Source organism: Podarcis bocagei, assembly GCF_964188305.1.
Source record: "Podarcis bocagei genome assembly, chromosome: 4".
Lineage (NCBI taxonomy): Eukaryota > Metazoa > Chordata > Lepidosauria > Squamata > Lacertidae > Podarcis > Podarcis bocagei.
In genome coordinates, this window is record NC_138128.1 from 72285832 (window position 1) to 72309531 (window position 23700).

General features: G+C 46.0%; 1 protein-coding gene across 4 annotated transcripts in view; it reads right to left on the minus strand.

Annotated features, from left to right (window-relative positions):
- Window positions 1–23700, minus strand: part of LRRC20 (leucine rich repeat containing 20) — a 78337-nt gene that overhangs the window by 17306 nt on the left and 37331 nt on the right. The window contains exon 5 of one of the 4 annotated variants that reach the window (XM_081189835.1): window positions 17240–17262. The exons of the other annotated variants lie outside the window; for them this stretch is intronic. Within the exon in view, the coding sequence (XP_081045961.1) occupies window positions 17255–17262 (8 nt within the window). The 3' untranslated portion in view covers window positions 17240–17254. Of the gene's footprint in view, window positions 1–17239; window positions 17263–23700 lie in introns of those variants that run through there. 4 annotated transcript variants of the gene reach the window in all.

The window sequence follows — 23700 nt, forward strand, 5'->3', positions numbered from 1 at the left end:
GCACATGAATGGTTTGCCTTGATCTGTTTCGACTAAGTACAAAAGGTATTCTTCTTTGGCAAGAATGTTTCAGAGGATTGGAAAGAAAATCTTTTAATTAAAAGGATGCCCTCATAATTTAAATAACAATAGCCGATATATAGTCCATACTATTCTCTGGGAAGAATTGTCCCTAGTAGTTTACTTTGCTGAGTCACTGTAAATGGGCTATGTCAAACATCTTGGTTAGTAGACTTGTGACCTAAGTACTCCAATTACTCTGGAGACCAGGTAGGCACTGGGTACTACTTACTGGAAGCAGATGGTAAAAACTTTGGCCAATTACAAAATAAGAAGAATGCAGAAACTCCAAAAGTCAATTTGTTGTTGTTGTTTAGTCGTGTCCGACTCTTTGTGACCCCATGGACCAGAGCACGCCAGGCTCTCCTGTCTTCCACTGCCTCCCGCAGTTTGGTCAAACTCATGCTGGTAGCTTTGAGAACACTGTCCAACCATCTCGTCCTCTGCCATCCCCTTCTCCTTGTGCCCTCCATCTTTCCCAACATCAGGGTCTTTTCCAGGGAGTCTTCTCTTCTCATGAGGTGGCCAAAGTATTGGAGCCTCAGCTTCACGATCTGTCCTTCCAGTGAGCACTCAGGGCTGATTTCCTTCAGAATGGGAGAGGTTTGATCTTCTTGCAGTCCATGGGACTCTCAAGAGTCTCCTCCAGCACCATAATTCAAAAGCATCAATTCTTCGGCGATCAGCCTTCTTTATGGTCCAGCTCTCACTTCCATACATCACTACTGGGAAAACCATAGCTTTAACTATATGGACTTTTGTTGGCAAGGTGATGTCTCTGCTTTTTAAAAGTCAATTTAGGTTCCCCCAAATAGTAATCTTCTATAGGAATCCCAAGGCGGCGTGCATTTTACATAGCCATGGATCTGCTGTTCTGTCATGGAACATGGCATCAGTACAGAACTTGGCAACTTTAGAATCTCGGCTGTGGTGCCCTGAAGTGTTTATTTGACTGCTATTCTTCTTTGCCCTCAATGCCTATAGACATAGTAATCATCCCTTCCTTTGCTCTTTCCCTCCCGTCCCCCACATCTATCCCAGCATCCCCCAATTCTAAATCTTAGAAGCAAAATCATGTAGAAAAAACAAGTAAAAATGCAATCAATCATTACAGGGTGGCTGGACTAGATGAACCTTGGGGTCACTTCCACCTCTATAATTCTATGCTTCTATAGCTGAAATATGGAACCTGTAGCTCCCCAGATATCCCCATCGTCTCTACTCCTGCTAGCATGCTCAATGGTCAGGGAGATGGGAGCTGCAGTCCGTCCACAACGTCTAGGCAGTGTTTCCCAACCTTGGGCCTCCAGCTGTTTTTGAACTACAATTCCCATCATCCCTGACCACTGGTCTTGCTAGCTAGGGATGATGGGAGTTGTAGTCCAAAAACAGCTGGAGGCCCAAGGTTGGGAAACACTCTAGGGGACTCTAGGGGAGCCCCCACATGTCCCCCCCCCCACTGATACAGAGGATATATTCTGGGCTTTGAATACAGTCTTTCTATCGAATTTTCACAACTGCTTTCTTATCTTGCGTTTGTTTATCAGAGCTTCATTGTGTTTCTGTCTCGGTTTTCTGCCTTTGATGCATGGAAGACATTAGCTCTTTTGACATTTTTCTTTTCTTGTTTAATGGGCTCCGTTGGTGTTCAGGTTATGACAGCGTCGCAACAGAAGTCAGAATATGTACAATTAGGGGGCAGATCAATGCCTGCGCTCTCGCAACGGTGACACATACTTGTTATACAGGAGAGATTGGGTGGAACGTGCAGCAGATGCAGAGGTCTTTTAGAACTGTATGCCTAGGATGAAATTAAGGTAATTGCTGTCTTCTTTGTCCCTGTCTAGTGGGCAGCAGCAGCGCAGAGGCTGCCTGCCTTGCACAATCATTAGAGGCGCCTGCCTTTCATTAGTAAAATCGGCGCTACAAAATATTGCTGCACTAGCCCGTTGCTCTTGGAAGAATACTGGAACTTCTAAGTACATATTCCTTAAGGCCATTGTGATCAACAATTCTCCTTGAAAGGCCCTCCCCACATCGCCTTCACAGGACTTGAGACCAAGATTGTTTTCTCCCCTTTGGCAAAGTATACATCATTTGAACAACATCCAAACCATGCTCACTAGTCAGATGAAGGGACGTGTAGGTTTAATCCAGGAGTGGGGAACTTTCTGCTACCTGAGGGTCTCGTTCCCTTGTGGGCAACCTTCTGGGGGGGGGGGCGTGCATGTCAGTGGCGAGTGGGGGTCAGATGCACAGGTGCCCTTTCAAGGCAGCTTGCAACATTAGCGCAAGATCAAACTACCGCTGTCGAACACCGAGGTATCCTCGTGAAATCTGGTGCAGGCGTTGGAGGTCGCAATTTCATATCTCGTGGGCACGAATGTTTTTTGACCCAAAGGCCTCTTCCTATGCTGTCGTGTGCCCATGCAGTGTGGGTGTGGGAACTGGGCTTTCACCCACCTCCTCCAGGGTGCAGAGACAATCTGTGCGAGTTGGAGCATATGTACATACAGATATGTGTGACAGCCTTACTCCCTCAGTCTGATTGCACACACACACATGCAAAATTGAAGTGCACACTAAATTGTCTATGTCAGGATTTGGGAAACTGTGGCCCGTCAGATACAGTGGTACCTCAGGTTCCAGACGCTTCAGGTTACAGACTCCGCTAACCCAGAAATAGTACCTCGGGTTAAGAACTTTGCTTCAGGATGAGAACAGAAATTGCGTGGTGGCGGCAGCGGGAGGCCCCATTAGCTAAAGTGGTACCTCAGGTTAAGAACAGTTTCAGGTTAAGAACGGACCTCCAGAACAAATTAAATTCTTAACCCGAGGTACCACTGTATTAGTTTGTTCCCTTCCTACGAAAGGCTAGGTAGGTAAATAAATAAATAAATAAATAAATAAATAAATAAAGGTTAAAGACCCCTGGACAGTTAAGTCCAGTCAAAGGTGACTGTGGGATTGCGGCGCTCATCTCGCTTTCAGGCCGAGGGAGTCGGCGTTTGTCCACAGACAGATATCTGGGTCATGTGGCCAGCATGACTTAACGGCTTCTGGCACAACAGAACACTGACCAGGGCGCATGGACATGCCGTTTACTTTCCCGCCACAGTGGTACCTATTTATCTACTTGCACTGGCGTGCTTTCAAACTGCTAGGTTGGCAGGAGCTGGGACGGAGCAATGGGAGCTCACCCCGTCACAGGGATTTGAACCGCCAACCTTCTGATCGGCAAACCCAATAGGCTCTGTGGTTTAGACCACAGTGCCACCCGCATCCCATGACCTACGAAAGGAGCCCAGAATGGCAAACCAGTGATAAAACAATAATAAATAAAGAGAGAGTCCGTGTGTTGCAGTGGTAAGAGTGCTGAGCTAGGACCTGGGAGACCGGGGTTCAAATCACTGGGTGACTTTGGGCTGGCCGCCATCTCCCAGCCTAGCTTACCTCACAGGGTGGTTGTGAGGGTAAAATGGAAAGAGGGACAAGCATGTCAGCCACCTTGAGCTCCCTGGAGAAAAGTGGAATATAAATACATAAAATAAATTGAAAGCCGCTTAAGAGCAATTCCAGTACAGATGCAGAAGTGGGGAAGAACTCAAAAGGCTTGTCAAAAGAGAGAGATCTTCACTGGGTGCCGAAAAGACAGCAGGGGTGGCACCCACCTAATATTCAAGGGGAGGGAAATCCGAAAGGTAGGTGCCACCACACTAAAGGCCCGATTCCTACGTTGTGGGTAATGGAGCTCCTGAAAAGATAGAATCTGCAGGAATCTGCAGGAGTGCAGAGGTTCAGGTGTTGCTGACTTACAACTCCTCTCATGCCTGACCACTGGGCATGCTGGCTGGGGCTGATGGAAGCTGGGAGTTCAGCATCATCAAGAAGGCCCCACCAGGTTCCCCATTCCCTGGATTATGTGCCATGTGTGTCTATGAGACAGCATGCAGAGTTTGACCGTGCGTGACGCACCCTTGAAAACTGGGCACATTTGTGACTCAAAGAAGTTGAATCGCTGCTGCAGGAAAAACTCTTTGTGCTGATCTCTTTCTTTCTTTCTTTCTTTCTTTCTTTCTTTCTTTCTTTCTTTCTTTCTTTCTTCCCCCCCTCCTCCTTTAAATCAACATTCCACTGAGAGCTGAGCACTCTTCACAACAAATCAGGCCTTAAGCAAATTGAAACTGATGCAGAAATATGCCAAGCATGTAGCATTCCTAATGGGATCAATGCCATCATGTACAGGAAATTACCTGGCTTCTGTTTGTTTATGCACAGGGGATTCAGTACTTGACATTTACTCCCAGCATTGGTTATTCGTTTGTTTTTAGTGGCACACTGGTTTTAGGTGTTATCCACCTACCAGGGCGGTCCAGCTTTTCATATAGAATGGGCCACAAGAGTACTTTGACACAGAACCCACAGGACTTGTTGCATGGGGGCGAGCAGCAAGGCCAAAATTTGATGCCCCCCACCCCAGCCTTCGGCACTGGGCTTTGGAAAGGAGGTGCAAGGCTCTGGCAGGGTCCTTGTGCCCCCCCACCTCCTTCCCAAAGCAGGGAAAGCGCTGTTCCCCTTCCTCAGGGACATCATATCCCACCCCCATTAATTTCCCATTTTTGTTTTTCAATTGCCAATATTCCATGACTACCAAATATGCCCCGCTAGGAAGTTTTTAAGGGGTTTTTTGCTGGGAGGGGGAACCAAAACTCTGCAAAGCTGAGGATTGACTCTGAGAATGCTGACACCTCCTTCTTGTTTCTCAGTGGAACTTGCAATCTGAATTTGATGATTAAAGTCAGTGTGGTGTAGTGCTTGCGAGTGTTGGACTAGCACCTGGGAGACCAGGGTTCAAATCCCCACCCAGCCCTGAAGCTCACTGGGTGACCTTAGGCCAGTCACTGCCTCTCAGCCTAACCTACCTCACAGGGCTGTTGTGAGGATAAAATGGATAACCATGTACACTACTCGGAGCTCCGTGAAGGAAAGGTGGGATATACAGTGGTGCCTCGCAAGACGAAAATAATCCGTTCCGCGAGTCTCTTCGTCTAGCGGTTTTTTCGTCTTGCGAAGCAACCCTATTAGCGGCTTAGCGGATTAGCACTATTAGCGGTTTAGCGGCTATTAAAGGCTTAGCGGCTTAGCGGCTAAAAGGCTATTAGCGGCTTAGAAAAAAGGGGGGGAGCGAAAAAAATCGCAAGACTCGCAAGACGTTTTCGTCTTGCGAAGCAAGCCCATAGGGAAATTCGTCTTGCGAAGCGCATCGAAAAACGGAAAACCCTTTCGTCTAGTGGGTTTTTCGTCTTGTGAGGCATTCGTCTTGCGGGGCATCACTGTAGGCGCAATCCATCCATCAATCAATGATCATTATGTGTGCATGGCTAGAAGCAAGTAGAAAGCACAAAGCGAGGGACATGCTTGGTCAAGAATCTTGCAACTGCATCTTTTCTGCTGGGGCTCTGTATTATTGTTATTGACACAAAATCATCAGTGTCAATGGCTCCTGACAGGCAGGTGGCACAATTGGTTCAGTGTGTCCGGCTGTTAACCAGAAGGTTGGTGGTTCAAGCCCACCTGAGGATGACTATAGGCAGGATTCCTGCATTGCAGGGGGTTGGTTTGGATGACCCTTGGGGTCCCTTCCAACTCTACAATTCTATGATTCTATGACAGTTTCATTAGTATATAAACTAAAGGTCCTTGCCTTCAGTTTCTACTGAAAAGTGGAATGCCACCATGGCTCATGTTTAGCTCCTGCCTCCACAAACAACAACTTAAGTGGAGCTTTGTTCCTGAAAATGTCTTAAAGTCGAATTAGCATTATGAAATTGCCGTTCACAATATAATACTTCCTCCTACAGTTGTGTGGAGTCATGCATGTTATGTATGGAAACAGAAATAAATGTCCCTTTTTGTAAAGTTTTGATCCGTCAAATAGATTATGATTAGTCACCTAACGTATACAGTGGGGAGCCATTTAACAGAAGTCATCCAAAAAAAAGAACACAACTGTTTCATAATTAAGCCAATTAGTTTCATTCATAGGATGCAGAATAACTTCTCTTGCATGGAAAACCTGATCTTTTAAACTCAGTAGGTTCCTGATGTTTACAGAACTCTAATGGAACACAAAGAATGAATTCTGGATGCCAATTCTTTGTTCACATAAGAACCCCCCTAATCTGTAAACGTTCTATGAAGAATAAATGTTCTTCATCAGTAGAAACCATTTTTAAGTGTTATTTGCAAATAAACTACAGTCGTACCCTGAAAATCGAACAGAATCCATTCTGGAAGTCTGTTCAACTTCCAAAATGTTCGGAAACCAAAGTGTGGCTTCTGATTGGCTGCAGGAAGCTCCTGCAGCCAATCAGAAGCCACGGAAGCCCCATCAGGCATTTGGTTTCCAAAAGAATGTTCAAAAACTGGAACGCTCACTTCCGAGTTTTGATTGTTTGGGAGCCAGGTGTTCGGGATCCAAGGTACGACTGTATTGATAGTTGCAGAAATACACTTTGGGAAATATAATATTCCTTCTGTGAGGCTTATTGAACAAATACAGGTTATCCTGGAGCCAAGCTTCACAACTTCAAACACAGAAAGCATTTCTCCACGTAGGAAAACAAAATCTATAGTTTGAAAAGGTATAAAAGGTAAAGGGACCCCTGACCATTAGGTCCAGTTGTGACCGACTCTGGGGTTGTGGCGCTCATCTCGCTTTATTGGCCGAGGGAGCCGGCATACAGCTTCCGGGTCATGTGGCCAGCATGACTTAACGGCTTCTGGCAAACCAGAGCAGCGCATGGAAATGCCGTTTACCTTCCCGCCGGAGCGGTACCTATTTATCTACTTGCACTTTGACGTGCTTTCGAACTGCTAGGTTGGCAGGAGCTGGGACCGAGCAACAGGAGCTCACCCCGTCGCAGGGATTCGAACTGCTGACCTTCTGATCGGCAAGTCCTAGGCTCTGTGGTTTAACCCACAGCGCCACCCGCATCCCTTTGAAAAGGTATACACAACTGCTATTTTTTTTTACCAAGAGTACACAGGGCAAAAAAATAGAACTTTTGCACCAGACTTCAAAGCACACAAAATACATTATTTCTTCCTACATGAAAGAGTTCCAAGCCTGAAATAAACAGGTGACAGTTTATGTGATTGTGGCACCCGGCACCCAGAAAATGGTTTGAGAGTGCGTAATACTGTTAAACAAGATTCAAGTCTGGTCAGGGAATAAATGAGACACTGTTTTGAAAAGATGCCTTGAGCTGTCATAGAGTCACAGCATCACAGAATTGCCAAGTTGGAAGGGTCATCCAGCAGGAATCTCAACTAAAGCATCCCTGACAGATGGCCATCGAACCTCTGCTTAAAAACCTCCAAGGAAGGAGAGTCCACAACCTTCTGAGGGAACATGTTCCACTGTCAAACACTGAAGCAAACAATAAAACAGAAGGGTGGAGCGGGGAACATTTTGCAGCCCGAGAGCCACAGTCCCTTCAAGGCAATTGCTCTGCACAGGGGAAATACCAGTGGTGGGTGGTGCCAGAATCAGGGGAAATACCAGTGGTGGGTGGTGCCAGAATCGGTGGAACAATGAATTGAAATATTACCTCTGCACACTGGGCTGATTTCTACACACATGCACACACTTCTCTCTATCCCCCGCAAGCAAAAGTTTACCAGAGTTCAAGGACAAATGCCAGCCAAGCAAAAGCATTCAAGAGTACGACCCACTGCCTGGCTAGTGAGGGATGTGGTCTGGGGAAGAGCCCCAAGGCCAGGCAGAAAGGTCTGAAGGAGCTGAATTGTCTCCTGGACCTGAGCCCCCTCACCCTTGATGCATGAAAACCACAGCATATTCCACATTATGGCTTTGCATGAATTTATAGGTCCCTGGGTTGCCATACGTCCTCTTTTTTCAGGACACATCCTCATTTCTAAAATGAAAGTCGTCATAGCGATCCATAGTTAAAAGTAGATGTCAGCAAATGTTAAAATGACTGTAAAACTATTGAAATTCATACAACTGAAAATCATAAATAAATAAAAAAAAATTGACAAACACTAAACAGACAATAAAACTACAACCAAATCTAAAAGAAACCTTTCTTGCAAGGACAGCTAAAACAGAAGGGAGACATATATGGATTGTGCAAATTAGACCTCTTGAGTCCCCTTTACAATTAATGGGTTATTTATCAAAATTCTTTGCCCTGATTTTCCTAGTTGCCAAAGCAAAGAGAGCAGCTCTATAAGTTGTGAAATCATCGGTGTCACTCTAATTCTAAAGAGGAAAAACAAGCAAAGCTGAATCCTCATTAGGCTTTCCTATTTTTGGCTCTTTGCAGGGTGCTCCAGTGGCCAAGAGAAGAATGTGAGTGTCAGGAGTGCGTGCAGGAGCCAGGCCCTGTGACCAGTAGGACTTTGCAGGACTGGGGCCTTCCTAAGTTTGTTCTGAAGAGGTAAGGCGTGGCCGCACAGGCTGATTGGTAACTCAAGCGCCTGGTAGCAAGAGCAAGGAAGGGATATAAGGTCAGCGTTTCCCTTTGACTCTTTGCCACAGCAACACGTTTCTTGCCTGGTTGCATTTGGCTCCCTGCTGCTTGATCCTCAGACCCTTGACTTTGTGACTCCTTGCTTCTTGATCCTTGAACCATTGACTTTGTGACTCCTCGCTTCTTGATCCTTGGACCTTTGACTTCTTGACTCCTGGTTCTCTGACCCTCGGACTCTTGGCTTCCTGACTCCTGGACTCCCGTTCCTGCTCCCACCCCGCCATCTTGTCCCCGGTCCCAACATCCCCAGCCGGGACTTTGACCGCCAGTGAACCGGACCGTGACAGTGAGAATGTGGAGAGCAAGGATCAAGCCGCATTTCTGTGATGGCCTGACTGTGTGGACTTCAGCAATTCATGGGCTCTTCTAGATTCAATTCCCTATCTTTCATGTGGAAATAAATATTCCTACCTCACACAGTTTATGGGAGGCTGAGCACATTAAAAAAGCTTTCAATGTGCTTTGCAGGTTTAAAAAGTGCTACATAAATAGGCATCTAGTCATACCAAAATGCTGAGGACTCTGGAGGCAAATGTTGTGTTTACGAGCTTCCTAGAAAGAGCATCCCCTACCCCACCAGAGGTACTGAGAATCAATCCCATCTCAGCTTTTTTCAATGATCTTTTTTAAATAGCCAAACGTGTTCCTGCAAGACAAACTCCACAGCTGTTTATGTTCCTGCTTATGTTCTTGCCTTCAAAAGCGTTCTCTCCGGGACCTGCTTGCAATTCTACAGCGAAGGTTAACAGACTAATTGCACAGAAGCCTTGTAAACAGTTTTATCGGCGATGCACTGCTGCCCATCTTCTTTTAGAAGCACTCATTATGCAGAGCTAACAGAGACATCAAGGAGCAAAACAACACGATTCGAGCCAAAATGGTCCTGAATGGTCCCTGAGTCTCATCCGTTAGGGCTGCTGTTCCACTTCAGCTTTAGGGACACATCAAGCCCGTGGCAATCCTTGACCCCTGAGGATCCTGGCAGCAGAAAGCCCCATAAAGATCCCTGGTAGCAGGCAGCACAATGGAAAAATAGACAGCAAAAGTCCTGGGCAGGCAGAGTTGCAGGACAAGGCACAACAGCAATCAGAAGGCATCTTGCAAGTATGTGAAGCTTTGTACCATCAGACCATGGAGCCCAGAATACAGTGGTACCTCGGGTTACAGATGCTTCAGGTTACAGACTCTGCTAACCCAGAAATAGTACCTCGGGTTAAGAACTTTGCTTCAGGATCAGAAGAGAAATCGCACAGCAGTGGTGCAGCGGCAGCAGGAGGCCCCATTAGCTAAAGTGCTGCTTCAGGTTACGAACAGTTTCAGGTCAAGAATGGGCCTCCAGAATGAATTAAGTTCTTAACCTGAGGTACCACTGTAATTTGAATGGCATTACTGGTAGCTCTCCAAGGGCCTTTTCCCAGCACTACTTTTCAAGACCCTTTATTAAGTGTTTCTGGGGACTGAAAATGGGGCCAAGGAACATAGAAAGCTGTCTTCTACTGAACCAGACCACTGATCCAGCTAGCTAGCAGGCAGCAACTCCCAGGGCTTCAAGCCGGGGTCTCTCCTAACCTTACTTTGAGATCCTGGAGATTGAACATGGGACCTTTTTCATGAAAAGCACCTGCCCTTCCCCTTCTGCATATCCTCTACTATTGAGTTATGGGTGTTCCTCAAGAACTGCCAGGTGAACCAGAGAACGAGTGAAGGAGGCAAAACGTTCTTGAAGTGGTCAGAATGAGGCAGAATCTTAAATCAATGAGACACAGACGTAATGACCTTGTTTAAGCATGGTTTATCTACTTAAGAAACTGATGCATTCCATCTTTTACCAAAATCAGTAAGGTTGGGACACTCCCGTCACCAAGCTAAGTAGGACCAAGGATCAGAAACCTAGGCACCCCTGACCTAGGGATTTCAGCAGTCTTTAGGTGGTACCCTGTCAAAAATAAGAGCTACAGGCTCAGTCTTGTTCTCTGGAAACAAACTTGACAAATACAAGTCAACAGGACCAAAATCCCAACTGTTATCAGTTTTGCAATCTAGTTTTAACACCTGCCAACCACTGGAATGATTATATGTAATAAACAGACTTTCTTCTTGCGTGTGCTGATTTTTTTTTATCTTTTCCACTGAGAGGAATATAAAAACACACAGAGAGAGATCAGCTTGCAGCAGAATCGATCCCTTCTTCTCTGCTCTTCATGCAGTTCTATTGATCTTTTCTGCTCTCATGTATCACAGCATGAAAACAATTTAAACAAGCAAATATTCTAATTGCTGCTGAGTTCTTGGAAGAAGCTGGGGTGTTGCTTCTCAATAGCTTTGATGTGACCCAGCAGCGTGTTGCAACATAATCGGCATCTACTTGGTGAGAATCAATGTTGCCATTGGCAATACAAGAGCCAGAGAGGGATGGGCTAGTTCAGTCAGCACCATTATTGCATGATGCACAGCTCTGAGCACTGGGGATTGTTATCACTGTCAGAAACTGATCCTTTCACATTTACATTCAACAGAGCCAATGTTAAGTACAGTGGTACCTTGGGTTACAAACACTTTGGGTTACAGACTCTGCTAACCCGGAAGTAGTACCTCGGGTTAAGAACTTTACCTCAAGATGAGAACAGAAATCGTGCGATAGTGGCACGGCAGCAGCAGCAGGAGGCCTCATTAGCTAAAGTGGTACCTCAGGTTAAGAACGGGCCTCTGGAACGAATTAAGTTTGTAGCCAGTTAATTAAGTTTGAAGCCCGTGTGGTGTAGTGGTTAAGAGCGGTAGACTCGTAATCTGGGGAACGGGGTTCGCGTCTCTGCTCCTCCACATGCAGCTGCTGGGTGACCTTGGGCTAGTCACACTTCTCTGAAGTCTCTCAGCCCCACTCACCTCACAGAGTTTTTGTTGTGGGGGAGGAAGGGAAAGGAGAATGTTAGCCGCTTTGAGACTCCTTCGGGTAGTGATAAAGCAGGATATCAAATCCAAACTCCTCCTCTTCTACTACTAGAGGTACCACTGTATAGAATTAAACAATGGCATTTAGGATGGTATTGGTGTACAACCCTTCCAGTACTGGAATAATGAGACACTTTTGTTTCCTTGCTCCACTGCTGGGCCTTGAACTTTGCTCCTTCTGTGTCTGGCCCCCACCCAGGGAAGAGAAGACAGAGCCTTACAAAAGCACCTACAAAGCTAGCCCTGGCAATCTGCACAAGCTGCAGGAGGAAAAGTGAGTTGTTGATGCAGCTGGTGTTGGAAGTGTTAGGATGCAAGTCAGCTTGTATCAAAGGCTGGACTTCATGGGAGAAAGCAGACAGAGAAAAACCTCCAAAACTGCCCTGTGCTGACCCTCCCTCAGGTGCTGGACTGATATTTTATTCCTTAGATTTATGTACTGCCCAAGACAGAAGTACAAATAAATAGTTAAAACAGAAACAACAAAATAATAACACCCACTCCCTATCACAAACACATTAAAAAGCCTGTTCGTAGAATATTAATCAGCCAAAGGCTTGCTTGAAGAGGAATGTTTTTGCCTGGCACCTAAAGTTATATAATGAAGGCACCAGATGAACCTCAGATGGGATTCCACAAATGGGAGGCCACTGCAGAAAAGGCCCGTTCTCGTGTTGCCATCCTCTGGACCTCACGAGGAGGAGGCACACGAAGAAGCTCCTCAGAGGATGATCTCAGGATCCAGGTCTGTTTATATGGGGAGAGGCAGTCCTCGAAGTTTATCTTCAGGGTTGGTGTCTTCACTACTTTCCCCCTCTTTCTTCCTCTTCATGTTGGGAGAGGAGACATCTTTGAGAACAAAGAGCAGGCATGGCTCCTTGCATCTCGACCCTAGTTAGATATAACTAGGATCTTTCCTGCCTACTGTGTAATTTATTTGGACACACAGATTCCAAGAGCTCAGTGGCAAGAGGAGAAAGAGAAAAGTGAACCAGTGATCTTATAACAGTGGTAAGATTGGAACTGAAACCTCCTCAGATACAGCTCATTCTTTTGCCATTGTCATATACCAGCATCACATAGTGTTTTAACTACAGGGACGTTGCTTGTTTGGCAACAGCAGGCCTGCATTCTGGGTCATGGGAACATTAACTGGCCACTTTTAGCTGCGGAGTTGCACAGTAGCTTAGACAGAAGGTGGTCTCTTCAGTATGGATCGCAACAGCATTCATGCTTTTCCTCCTCGTCCTGATTAGGAGCAATAGTTCTGGTACCACGTAGCAGGCAACATATGATGTAATCTGAAACAAGACCTGCTGTATGACAGACTGCTTAACTTGATTCACAGTGCAATAAATCATACAGAGACATCCTGATAGAGCCCAGGTAAGAATAAAGGATGGATGGCATTTTGTGAAAAACGGGCAAGGAACCTCTAAATTCATCAATGCCTTTGGGTGAGACACTAACAGGTTATTTACAAGAGTGGTGGCCTCATTCCATGCCTTTTTTTTTGGGGGGGGGGGAAATATTACAAGATAGAAAAGGTAACTCAGGACCTTGTCTCACTTCAAATTCTGCTTCCACCGCTATTGGGAAATGCCACTGATTCTGCAGTAATTTTGGAATTATTATTTTTTTTAACAGTGGGGTCTTATATACCAAGGCTAAGCAATTTCCATTACAAGATTCTTTGTTAACAATAGTCACTTACATTCCATTCATCCTAAGGTGTACCTGTTTGTTGGCGCTTACCAACCTACTGCTAAATTTAAGACTGGAATGTTTTAGCAGCTGATTGAGACTGGTAACCAGGGGCTGCTGGAGTTCTTGAAATACACAACACACAAATTTCCCTATGTATCAAATCAACAGAGCATTACCAATGTAAACTGAAATACTCTATCACACACCGTTGTGATGAAACTGGTAATTTGCAACTCGTTGTGAGATGAGATTGTGCTGTGTTTGGGGACATGAACAAACTTATTTTCTGCCTCTAATACGGCACAGCTGTGAAACAATAGACTGATGCCTAGGCAATCTGCAGAAAAGAATACCTGATCTCTACAGTTTAATTCAGGGGTCAGCAAACTTTTTCAGCAGGGGGCCGGTCCACTGTCCCTCAGACCTTGTGGGGGGCCGGACTATATTTTGAAGGGGGGAAAATGAACGAATTCCTATGCCCTACAAATAACCCAGAGATGCATTTTAAATAAAAGGACGCAGTCCATTCATGTAAAAACATACTGAATCCTGGACCGTCTGTGGGCCACATTTAGAAGGCGGTTGGGCCGGATCTGGCCCCCAGGCCTTAGTTTGTCCACCCATGGTTTAATTCATTATCCAAGACATGTACACAGTTTATTCATATGCACAATTAACAGGAGAAAAAAATCTGTATTAGCTCTCCAAGTTCTCTAAGTTAGATCCATATTACATCACAATATCTCAGTGTGTTGCTGAGCTTTGGTACAAAGAAAACAAAATAGTCTGTACTTTACTTGTCTTAGGACTCCTTAGGGATGATGCAAGATCTCTCTCTCTCCCTCTCCCTCTCCCTCTCCCTCTCCCTCTCCCTCTCTCCCCCTCTCTCTCTTTCTCAGTTTTTTGGCCCAAAAATACTCTTCCATCTCAGAGAGCCAGTCCTTGTTTGTTTTATCATGTAATGCTTTTATAGTATGCAAAATACTTTACAATTGATTATTTACCTTCCTTGTCTTCACAAAACCACCTTTAATCTAATTTTTACAGAGGCTCAGATGAAGTGGCTTAGACATGGCAAGGAGAAGAAGTGAGAGGAGCTGCGGCACAAACAGAAAACAAAGGTAGGATGGAAATGCATGGAAAAGAATGGCATGGTCCGCCCATCCACCAGATTAAAGGAAAAAAGAAAAAGTCATTATCAAGCATTGTTAGAACAGCTGCAAAATGGCAAGGTAACCAAAGGCCCCTGGAACCTTTGCAAAAGCAGGAATCAATGTCTTCCCCAAGGAGCCATTCAGATTGGTTGTGCATACATACAACAACATGTTGTTGATACATTAATAGTGTGTTAGAAGTGGATTTACAATGAACTGTCCACACACCCATATCAGTTATCTTCCGATGCTTCCCCAGTGTTCCTACAATACTGCATTCACATTCTAACTCCACTCATTCCACTGTCCATGTTCATGCCATCCTCAATGTCCCCCCTGTCCGCCCCAAGCACTTGTAACTTGTGCTATGCTGCTATGCCACCATTCTTCCATTTGCACACTTTTAAAGTTTTTTGTCTTGGGTGCCCTGCACGGCATAGTTCATAGCTTCTCTGAGTTATTCAAGCCCAAACTGTGGGAGGCAGTGGAAGACAGGAGTGCCTGGCGTGCTCTGGTCCATGCGGTCATGAAGAGTCGGACATGACTAAATGACTAAACAACAACAACAACAAAGTTTTTTATGTTCACGTTGCAGCTGCTGCACTAAAATCTCCACTCCTTTCAGCACAAAACCCCACAGGAATGCTGGTATCTTTTACAGCCACTGTGGTGAACGAAACCTAATTCACAAATGTTGCCAGGCCGCCTTAAGGCACAAGTGCTACAGTACAACAGAAGAGGGATGAAAACAATAAAATAAAATGGGAACCTTCTTGATGCAAAAAGTTTTGGGGTCTCAGAAAGGAAGGTATGGCTCATGCACCAGCTGATTATGAAGCAGTATGATTGACCTGGAACTTTTGTGGGCACAAAGAGTGTTGGATGTGGGAGCACATATAAACGCCCCCCCCCCCCAAAATGCCGTCATGAGCACAAATCATCATTAATGCATAAAAGGGTGTCTGGAGGCCCATTTTTGCAGCAAACCTGCCTTGCCTAAATCTGCCCCAAGTAGTCTCCTCCCCACGCCTATAACTGGAGATGTGAGTAAATGAGAAGGCCACTAATCTCAAAATGTCTTCTTCTTTCTGGGGAAAGAAGCATGCATAGATGATTCTTTGACCTCTACTACTGCCCTTAGGGATGCAGGTGGCGCTGTGGGTTAAACCACAGAGCCTAGGACTTGCTGATCAGAAGGTCGGCAGTTCAAATCCCCGCGATGGGGTGAGCTCCTGTTGTTCGGTCTCTGCTCCTGCCAACCTAGCAGTTCGAAAGCACGTCAAAGTGCAAGTAGATAAATAGGTACCGCTCCGGCGGGAAGGTAAACGGTGTTTCCGTGCACTGCTCTGATTTGGCAGAAGCGACTTAGTCATGCTGGCCACATGACCCGGAAGCTGTACGCCGGCTCCCTCGGCCAATAAAGCAAGATGAGCTCTGTAACCCCAGAGTCAGTCACGACTGAACCTAATGGTCAGGGGCCCCTTTACCTTACTGCCCATGTCTGGAAAGGAAATCAAGGACACAACTAAGAGCAGGGGAAGGGTGCTACTATGGCATTGCAGCTCTGTCTTGTTTCTCTTTGCAGGGGAGGGTCCACAGATATCTTCACCAGCTTCTCCTGGGGGAGGACATTGGGAAACCAGGTGTGGTGAAATGGTGTAACCTAGAAAAGGGCATGGCTGACTGCTAGGAATCCTGGCCAGGAGGACTAATCTCTGCAACATTTTGCTGCAGGTCCCACTTGTTGCTGTATAGCCTAGACAAGACCCAAGTGAAAGTTGAGCTACATGGAGCAGAACTAAACCGACGCCTGCATTTAGGTAGAGTGGAGTGGAAAGTTATTTTTGCTAGGCTTGAATAGCTTCCTGAAAGAATTAAGTGATGTTTACCAGTGCAGCCTCGCAGTTCCCTGCTGTTTAATAACACGTTTAAAGCACTCTCAGGCATCACATAATTGGCCTAAGCTGCTCATGAAAAATAAAATAAAAGGCAAGACAAGACGAGCTGTTCTGAATGGACTTTGTGTCACCTGGCACCATTTGAATAAATATGGAGCAGATGGTTGTTAAGTTCTTTTGGGGGTGGCATATATGGCGGCAATGCACAGGCAATTGCACAACCATCACTCTCCAAACCAACTGAAGCACCACTCAATTAAGAAAAAAAGACACCCAATGTTCCTACAGTGCAGTTGCTTAAAAACCTACGCCTGATTAAAAACCATTTTGACACACTAAGCCAAACTTAATCCAGCAGCAATGCATTGCAGTCTACCAGGTTTTTATCATTCCCATTTTTGTGGTCCTAGGCAAGCAGCAAAAAAATAAAAAATTCCCATGAGGTTTGTCCATCTAGTTCAGCACTGTCTATCCTGACGGGCAGCAGTTCTCCAGAAATTCCAACAAGGGTTTCTCCCAGCCCTACCCAGAGGTACCAGGTATTGAGTCTTGGTCCTTTTGCATACAAAGTCTGTGCTCACCACTAAGCTAAGCTATGATGCAGGCCAGTCTGAATAGGAGGAGACTTCCTTGGGCTTAAGCAACTCTAGCATGCGGGTATCATTTGCCAAACACCCAGCCTGGTACCTAAGGCCTCAAATGCAGGTATAAATTAATGCTGCAGATCCTGTTGGAAGTTACATAGCAAGTTCATATTGTTCACGTGCAGTTCATACAGCTTAAGTTCCTCCCAGGCACATCTGGGTGCCAAGCCAACCGCTGCACTTCTGCTATAGCGTCTTTGATGGTCACTATCCCAATATGGGCCTGGATGGGATGGGATGCTGGAGCTTCTGCAGGTAAAAGGAAAGTGAGGGATTCTCCATCATTACTCCTCTAAAAGGGGAGAAGGGGGGAATTCAATAAATGCACCCCTGGCACATGTTGGAAGTGTGAGTGTAACTCAGCTCGGTGAGAGAGGTTTGCATGGGTTGAAGAGGACGGAGAAGGGAACCCACAATTATTGCATCATCTCACTCCTCTTTCCCTTTGATCTTAAGACTGATATTCTTAGGTTGCAACCCCCTCTTCCTCTCTACTTCTTCGGACCCTCTGTGGAGAAGTCATCTTGGAATGATCTCTGAGAACAAAGGAGCAAGCATAGCTCCCTTGCACTCCCAACTCAGAACGAGAGAAACTTTCCTATCCAAGTACAGTCGCACCTTGGCTCCCGAACGCCTTGCGAGTCGAACGTTTTGGCTCCCGAACGCTGCAAACCCGAAAGTGACTGTTCTGGTTGGCGATTCTTCTTCCATTCTTTGGAACCTGGAACTGACGCAGCTTCTGCGGCTTCCGATTGGCTGCAAGAGCTTCCTGCAGCCAGTCGGAAGCTGCGCCTCTGTTTCTGAACGTTTTTGAGCAGACTTCCAGAACAGATTCCGTTTGACTTCCGAAGTACCACTGTATGTATTTCCAAGAATAAACATCTTTGCTATTTTTTCTGTGTGTGTATGTGCATGGATTAAGGTCAGCCTACTCTCCTACCAAGGATTCGCAAGATGAAAGCTTCCAGGCTGTGTGTAAACCTTACATATCAATCTAACATCACAAATGTCCTTCTTATGCCAACAAGTCCAAGTAACATGTTATTAATCGAAGGAGCTAAGCTGAACCAGGGCTTCACAATCACAGTTAACTACTAGCTTGAACTGCCAAATGCACAGTGTCATAAGAAACCTGGTGTCAATCAAGCAAGGCACATTGATGTTGGCAGAAATCTCACTGATCCTAGTGGTTGGAAATGGTGCAATGCACCGTGATCACGGAGACGGCTGCCAGTCTTGCGTAACCAGATGGAAGAGTTTAACAGCATGAATCAATGAATGTGCTGAGAGTCGATAAGGTGATTAAGCATCAAAAGAAGGAACATCAAACCAAATGCAATTGAAGTCCCATAAATGCTCAATCAGGTCAACAGATAAGCACCAACTGGCTATTTACTTACTTATTTTGCATGCTCAGAGAACTGACTTCCTAAATGATTATGATGAAACCTGTTATTGGCCTCCACTACTGCCCAGAGCTTTGTGTTCTACTACTCAAGGGGCCACTGTAGAATGTGCAGCCAAACGCTGCAGTTAAATGTATGCGCAACTGCCGCTATGCTCAACTTCTAATCCTGCTTTCATTCAGAGTACAGTGCTACCTCGGGTTAAGAACTTAATTCATTCTGGAGGTCCATTCTTAACCTGAGGTACCACTTTAGCTAATGGGGCCTCCTGCTGCTGCCGCGCCACCGGAGCATGATTTCTGTTCTCATCCTGAAGCAAAGTTCTTAACCCGAGGTACTATTTCTGGGTTGGCGGAGTCTGTAAGCTGAAGCATCTGTAACCCAAGATACCACTGTACCCTGGTCTCGCTCCTGCATCCCCATAGACTGGGGATTGCACCTCCCAGCCTCTAAACCTCAACGTGTTATCAAAATTGTTCCTTGTTGTAGATCATATTTTTGATTTGCTGTACTAACAGCACTTAATAGTTCTGAAACAACTTGGTGGTGCCTGGTTATTTGACATTGGTGCAGAATGTAATTATCAAGATAAAAGCGTTGATCGCTATTTTGGTGTTGGCATCCATCTGTCTTGAGAGACAATGGAGTGCACTTCTGGGGGTGAAGTCAAACCACGAGAATCACAGTGCCTGCTGTAGCTGCAGAGAACAGTAACTCGTAGCTGCCACCTCCCATGTTGTTTTTTGCTATGTTGTTTTGCAGATAATACAGAAAATAACTGTGATTTGGACCTGGAATAAAACACTATTATCACACAATTCCAGGAACCCTTTCTAGGCCTATTGTTCTGTCTGTGACATTATTTACTGTATTTTTCGCACCATAGGACGCACCGGCCCATAGGACGCACCAAGTTTTTTTGGGGGGAAATAAAGAAAAAAAAATTCTGCCCCAGGCGCTTGTGGGGCAGGCAGCAGGGAGAAGCGCTCTTCTCCCCGCCGCTTGCCTGCAGACCAGGTCCGGGGACAGTGGGAAGACGTGCTGCGCCTCCCCGCTGTCCCCGGAGCTTGCGGGGCTGGCGGCGGAGAGAAGCACGCGTCTCCCCACCGTCAGCCTCCAAACCACATCGGGAGACAGCGGGATGGCGGCGTTCCGCCTCCCCGCTGTCCCCCGACCTTGTGGGGCTGGCGCTGCGGCTCTCCTGAAGCCTGGAGAGCGAGAGGGGTCGGTGCACACCGACCCCTCTCGCTCTCCAGGCTTCAGCGAAAGCCTGCATTCGCCCCATAGGATGCACACACATTTCCCCTTCATTTTTGGAGGGGGGAAAGTGCGTCCTATAGGGCGAAAAATGCGGTATATCTGCTGCAGGAAGATATCTTAAAGCTTTTCAATACACCCTCCCTCCTGGCACATCTATATGAATTGATTCATGCAAAAAGGAAGGGGAGGAGAGACATTAATCCTATCCTCACAGCTTTTTAAATCTAGCTTACTATTAAGGTATCAGACTGAGATACTCAGTTATGAAATGTAATGTATAGTAAAGTCTCTCTAAATGACTACCTCTGAGATATCAAACTACATAAAAGCAGGAAGTAGGCTAAAATAGCAATGGACACATTCTGAAAGGAGTTATACAGACAGAAAAATTGCTGTCCCAAAATGATACCATACTTTGATTTGTCTTCTTTAATCACATCCAGTATTTTGTGCCTCAGAGCACTGGAGGCCCAGTGGAAAATTACTGTATACAATGAACTAAAAAACAAAACAAAAGACTACCATGTCCAATCCTCTCTCTTTGAGGCAGCAAACTGGGTATTCATCATACTTCTAAGAAAGTCTGCCATACGCAAGAAGGATATTTGTAGGTGCTTCTCGTAGTCCTTCAGTGTCGTGCCACTTCTCCCATTACAACGCTGCAAAAATACAAGCCTCTTCCTTGGCACAATTGCTGGTTCACGCTTTGATCACTGCTTGCCTTGACTCCTGCAATCCTGTAGTGTTTGGTCTTCTATAGTCTCACTTTGGTCCATTGTCCACAACAATACTGCCCATGTCATTCAACCCTCCCATCACTGCCTCTCCTGAAATCCCTACACTGGCTTTTCATGTGCCGCATCTCAAGAACGAACTCCTTGCGTTCACCATCCAAGTGCCTTCCATTTTCCTTCTGCTCATATCTTGACATATGCCCTGCCTGTGACAATTGCTCATCCACCTTAGCAGACTGTTCCTTCCTTAAAAGGGAGCAGGCTTTGTGAGTCAGAGTCTGCGTATTTCCTGTTTCCACAGGATGTTTCTGTTGTGTCTTTTGTTTTCTCTCTCTCTGTGTCTGGAGACACTGATGCAGGCAGTCATGTTTTTCTTTGTTCTGACCAACGCTGAATAAACTTGTAAATATGCTCTCCTGCGTGCAACTTCTGCTGTGAATTATCTGCTGATAGAGTGTGCATCAGCTCTGGAATGTCACAAGCTATTTTCTGGAGCTCGTGTCGCTAAATGCTGATACTGTATCTACAGGAGATTGATGGATCGTCCGGAGACGACGTGGGGGCCATGATGGGCTTTATCTCCCTGCAGTATCCCAACAACTTCGAAGGACTTTGCCCCTTGCTCTTGCTGCCTTTTAAGTCTGCAGCTGCCTCTCAGAACACCTGTGTGATGCTGCCTCTCTCAATTCTTCCAAACTCACCTTTTCTGTGAAGCTTTTGGAATGTCCCCCTGCCAAAACGACATCCCTTGGGTGGTCAATGTGGAGCCTTTCAGCTGTTTTTGGACTGCAATTCCCATCAGCCACAGCCAACCTGGCAAAAGGTCAGGGATGATGGGAGCTGTAGTCCAGCAACCTGAGGTGGGCATTACATTGGCTTTGCCTGCCTCACTGAACTAAACCCAAATAAGTGCAAGTGTCATTGAGAGCCAAAACACATGTGCATTCAGTTATGTGTATAAACAAATATGCTTAGCCTATTTTTATTTTGGAGAGGACGCAGTTGCAGGGCCCCCAATCCAGAACAACCCTGGTCTGAAGCAAGAACCTGCACCAGTTTTCAGTGGATGGGAGCTTTTCCTCAAAAAATAAATGGTCTAGTGAAGCATGCTTGTTTAATCATGTGAAATAAGCAAAACCCAACTCTCTTCCATCTGTTGTCTTCCCTGTGTTGAACTTGAGACTGTATATGGAGGGTCCTATATTCATGTACTCTGGAAAGTGTTGTGCACACCGATGTAACAAACACCAGCAACAACAGCATTTATTAATTATAATCAAGAGTATTGCTATCTTGAGCATTTCCAGAGCTCCCGAAGGTCCTTGTTTGCATTCCTATGTAAAAATCCTACAACAAGTAGTTCCTGCTGAACTGGGCAAAGTTTCAACCTTAGGGGTTCCAAATATTGATCCCAGACCTCTCTCCCCAGGACTGAACTAAATTTAAACTGGGTTCTAGGAAGCTTAGATTAATAAGCCATATCAATGATTAAACAGCAGATAGCCTGATAGGTTGGCAGGAACCTTAAAAATGTCTCTTTAAAAATAAAAACTTTTTAATAAATATTTTTAAGGCCACTGTCAGCCCAGCAGGTTATCTGCTGTTTAATTATTAAGCTGAAGTGGTGGGAGGGAAAAGGTCATCAATTAGTCACTGCCAGATAATGTAGTCAAAAATATTCTCATCACAATGAGACGTGGCTGTCCTCGTTCTTCAGGAAAGCAACCGGGTCTACATTATAACTGCTGTCTTCCAAATGTGAGCCGTTCACTGGGGAAATGTGACCATGAACACTGTCAAGTGGGGCTTTTTATCCTGTTGTTATGAGTTTGTGGGAGCCAGGGTTTGTGGGTGCAAGACACCCACAATTCCTAGATTTTATTAAGTATTAGAATTGAATCAATGCTTGGGAGTATTAACGATGGGCTGCCAGAGGCTGCATTTGGCCTGTTCATATACAGGTCAAACCAGCTTCCCATGTCAGGATCGCCTGCGGAGATGGACCAATAAAAAGAGGCCAAAATATAGAGCCATGGACCACAGAATGGAAACCCTTGGCTCAACCATGAGGCAAGGCGAGGCAGTGGCCTTAGGACGGCAGGTTCCGGAAAGCTGGGAGAGGCAGCAGATCTGGCCTCCAAGAAGTGTGCCACTTGCTGCCTCCTTGTCAGCCGCCTCCTCCTCCTCCACCACCACTGCGCACCTGCTGCCTGTCCCTATGCGCCTGCCGCAGCGCACTGCCACCTCTTCCTCCTCTGCTGTGTGCCCCAAATGTTCCTTCCTCTTCTTCTTTGGAGTGGGGAAAGTGTGGCGTTTGCCACTTCCTAATTTGCGAACTCCAGCCAGCTACCTAGAATGGGCACAGAAGCCACTGAGTTTATTTCATGGCAGCTGTAGCAGCCAGGCAGAGAGAGACGGACTTTGCCAGGAGTGCCCAAGTGACAGCCTCCCTGGTAGAAGGGGCCGCGAGTTTGTCCCACATGCAAAGAGCAAGCCTGCCCTTCCCCCCCTCCACAGAGAAGGCAGCTTACCTTGCTGACGCACCCAAGTCTTGCTGTGGAGTGGCATTGGACAGGACAGGATTGCTCAGCTCTTCAATGGCACAGATCACTGAGCCCTGCCCTGCAGCCTTCCTAACCTTCCCGAGGACTAGGCAGCGGCTGCTCTGGGAGCTTAGAGGACGTGCCAGTCAGGAAGCCAGACAATAACTGTATTGACTTTCTCCAGCAGGAAGGGAACAGGAACAGGACCCCACCCCCCAACTTCATGCAGCTACAAGGGCCAACCAGTGACTACATTATATTATGGGGTTGGAAACCTCTAACCTGGACACCTAAGTGGGCTTTGGCCAAGCCACACCCACCTGTCCCACACCTGGCATCATACAGGTTGCCAGCTGAAGGGCAAGGCAGGTCACTGTGGGACTTGGGTCCAGTTCCCCATTCCTGGTGTATAAGGACATGATCCACATACCCACTGACTTAAAAAGTCACCAGATGCCTGTAAGACAAGCTCGAGTTAGGCCAGTGTTAATCCACAAACATGCCATGTGGGAAGTCGAAAAAATAGTGGTTTGCCTAAAGGCTGCCCAGTGAATTCATGCATGAACTGAGATTTGAAGTAGGGCAGACCAATTCATACCTCATGCTTAAAATTGCCATGTTGCACAACCAAAAAACGACTTGAAAATGATGCTTTATTGTGCGTGTACACACACACACACACACACACACACAATTTTATTGTTTCTTACTCCCTCCTGACCATTTTTATCAATACGGGCCTGACAGACAGCTTTGCCAATATATATTTTTCTGTTATCAGTAAAAC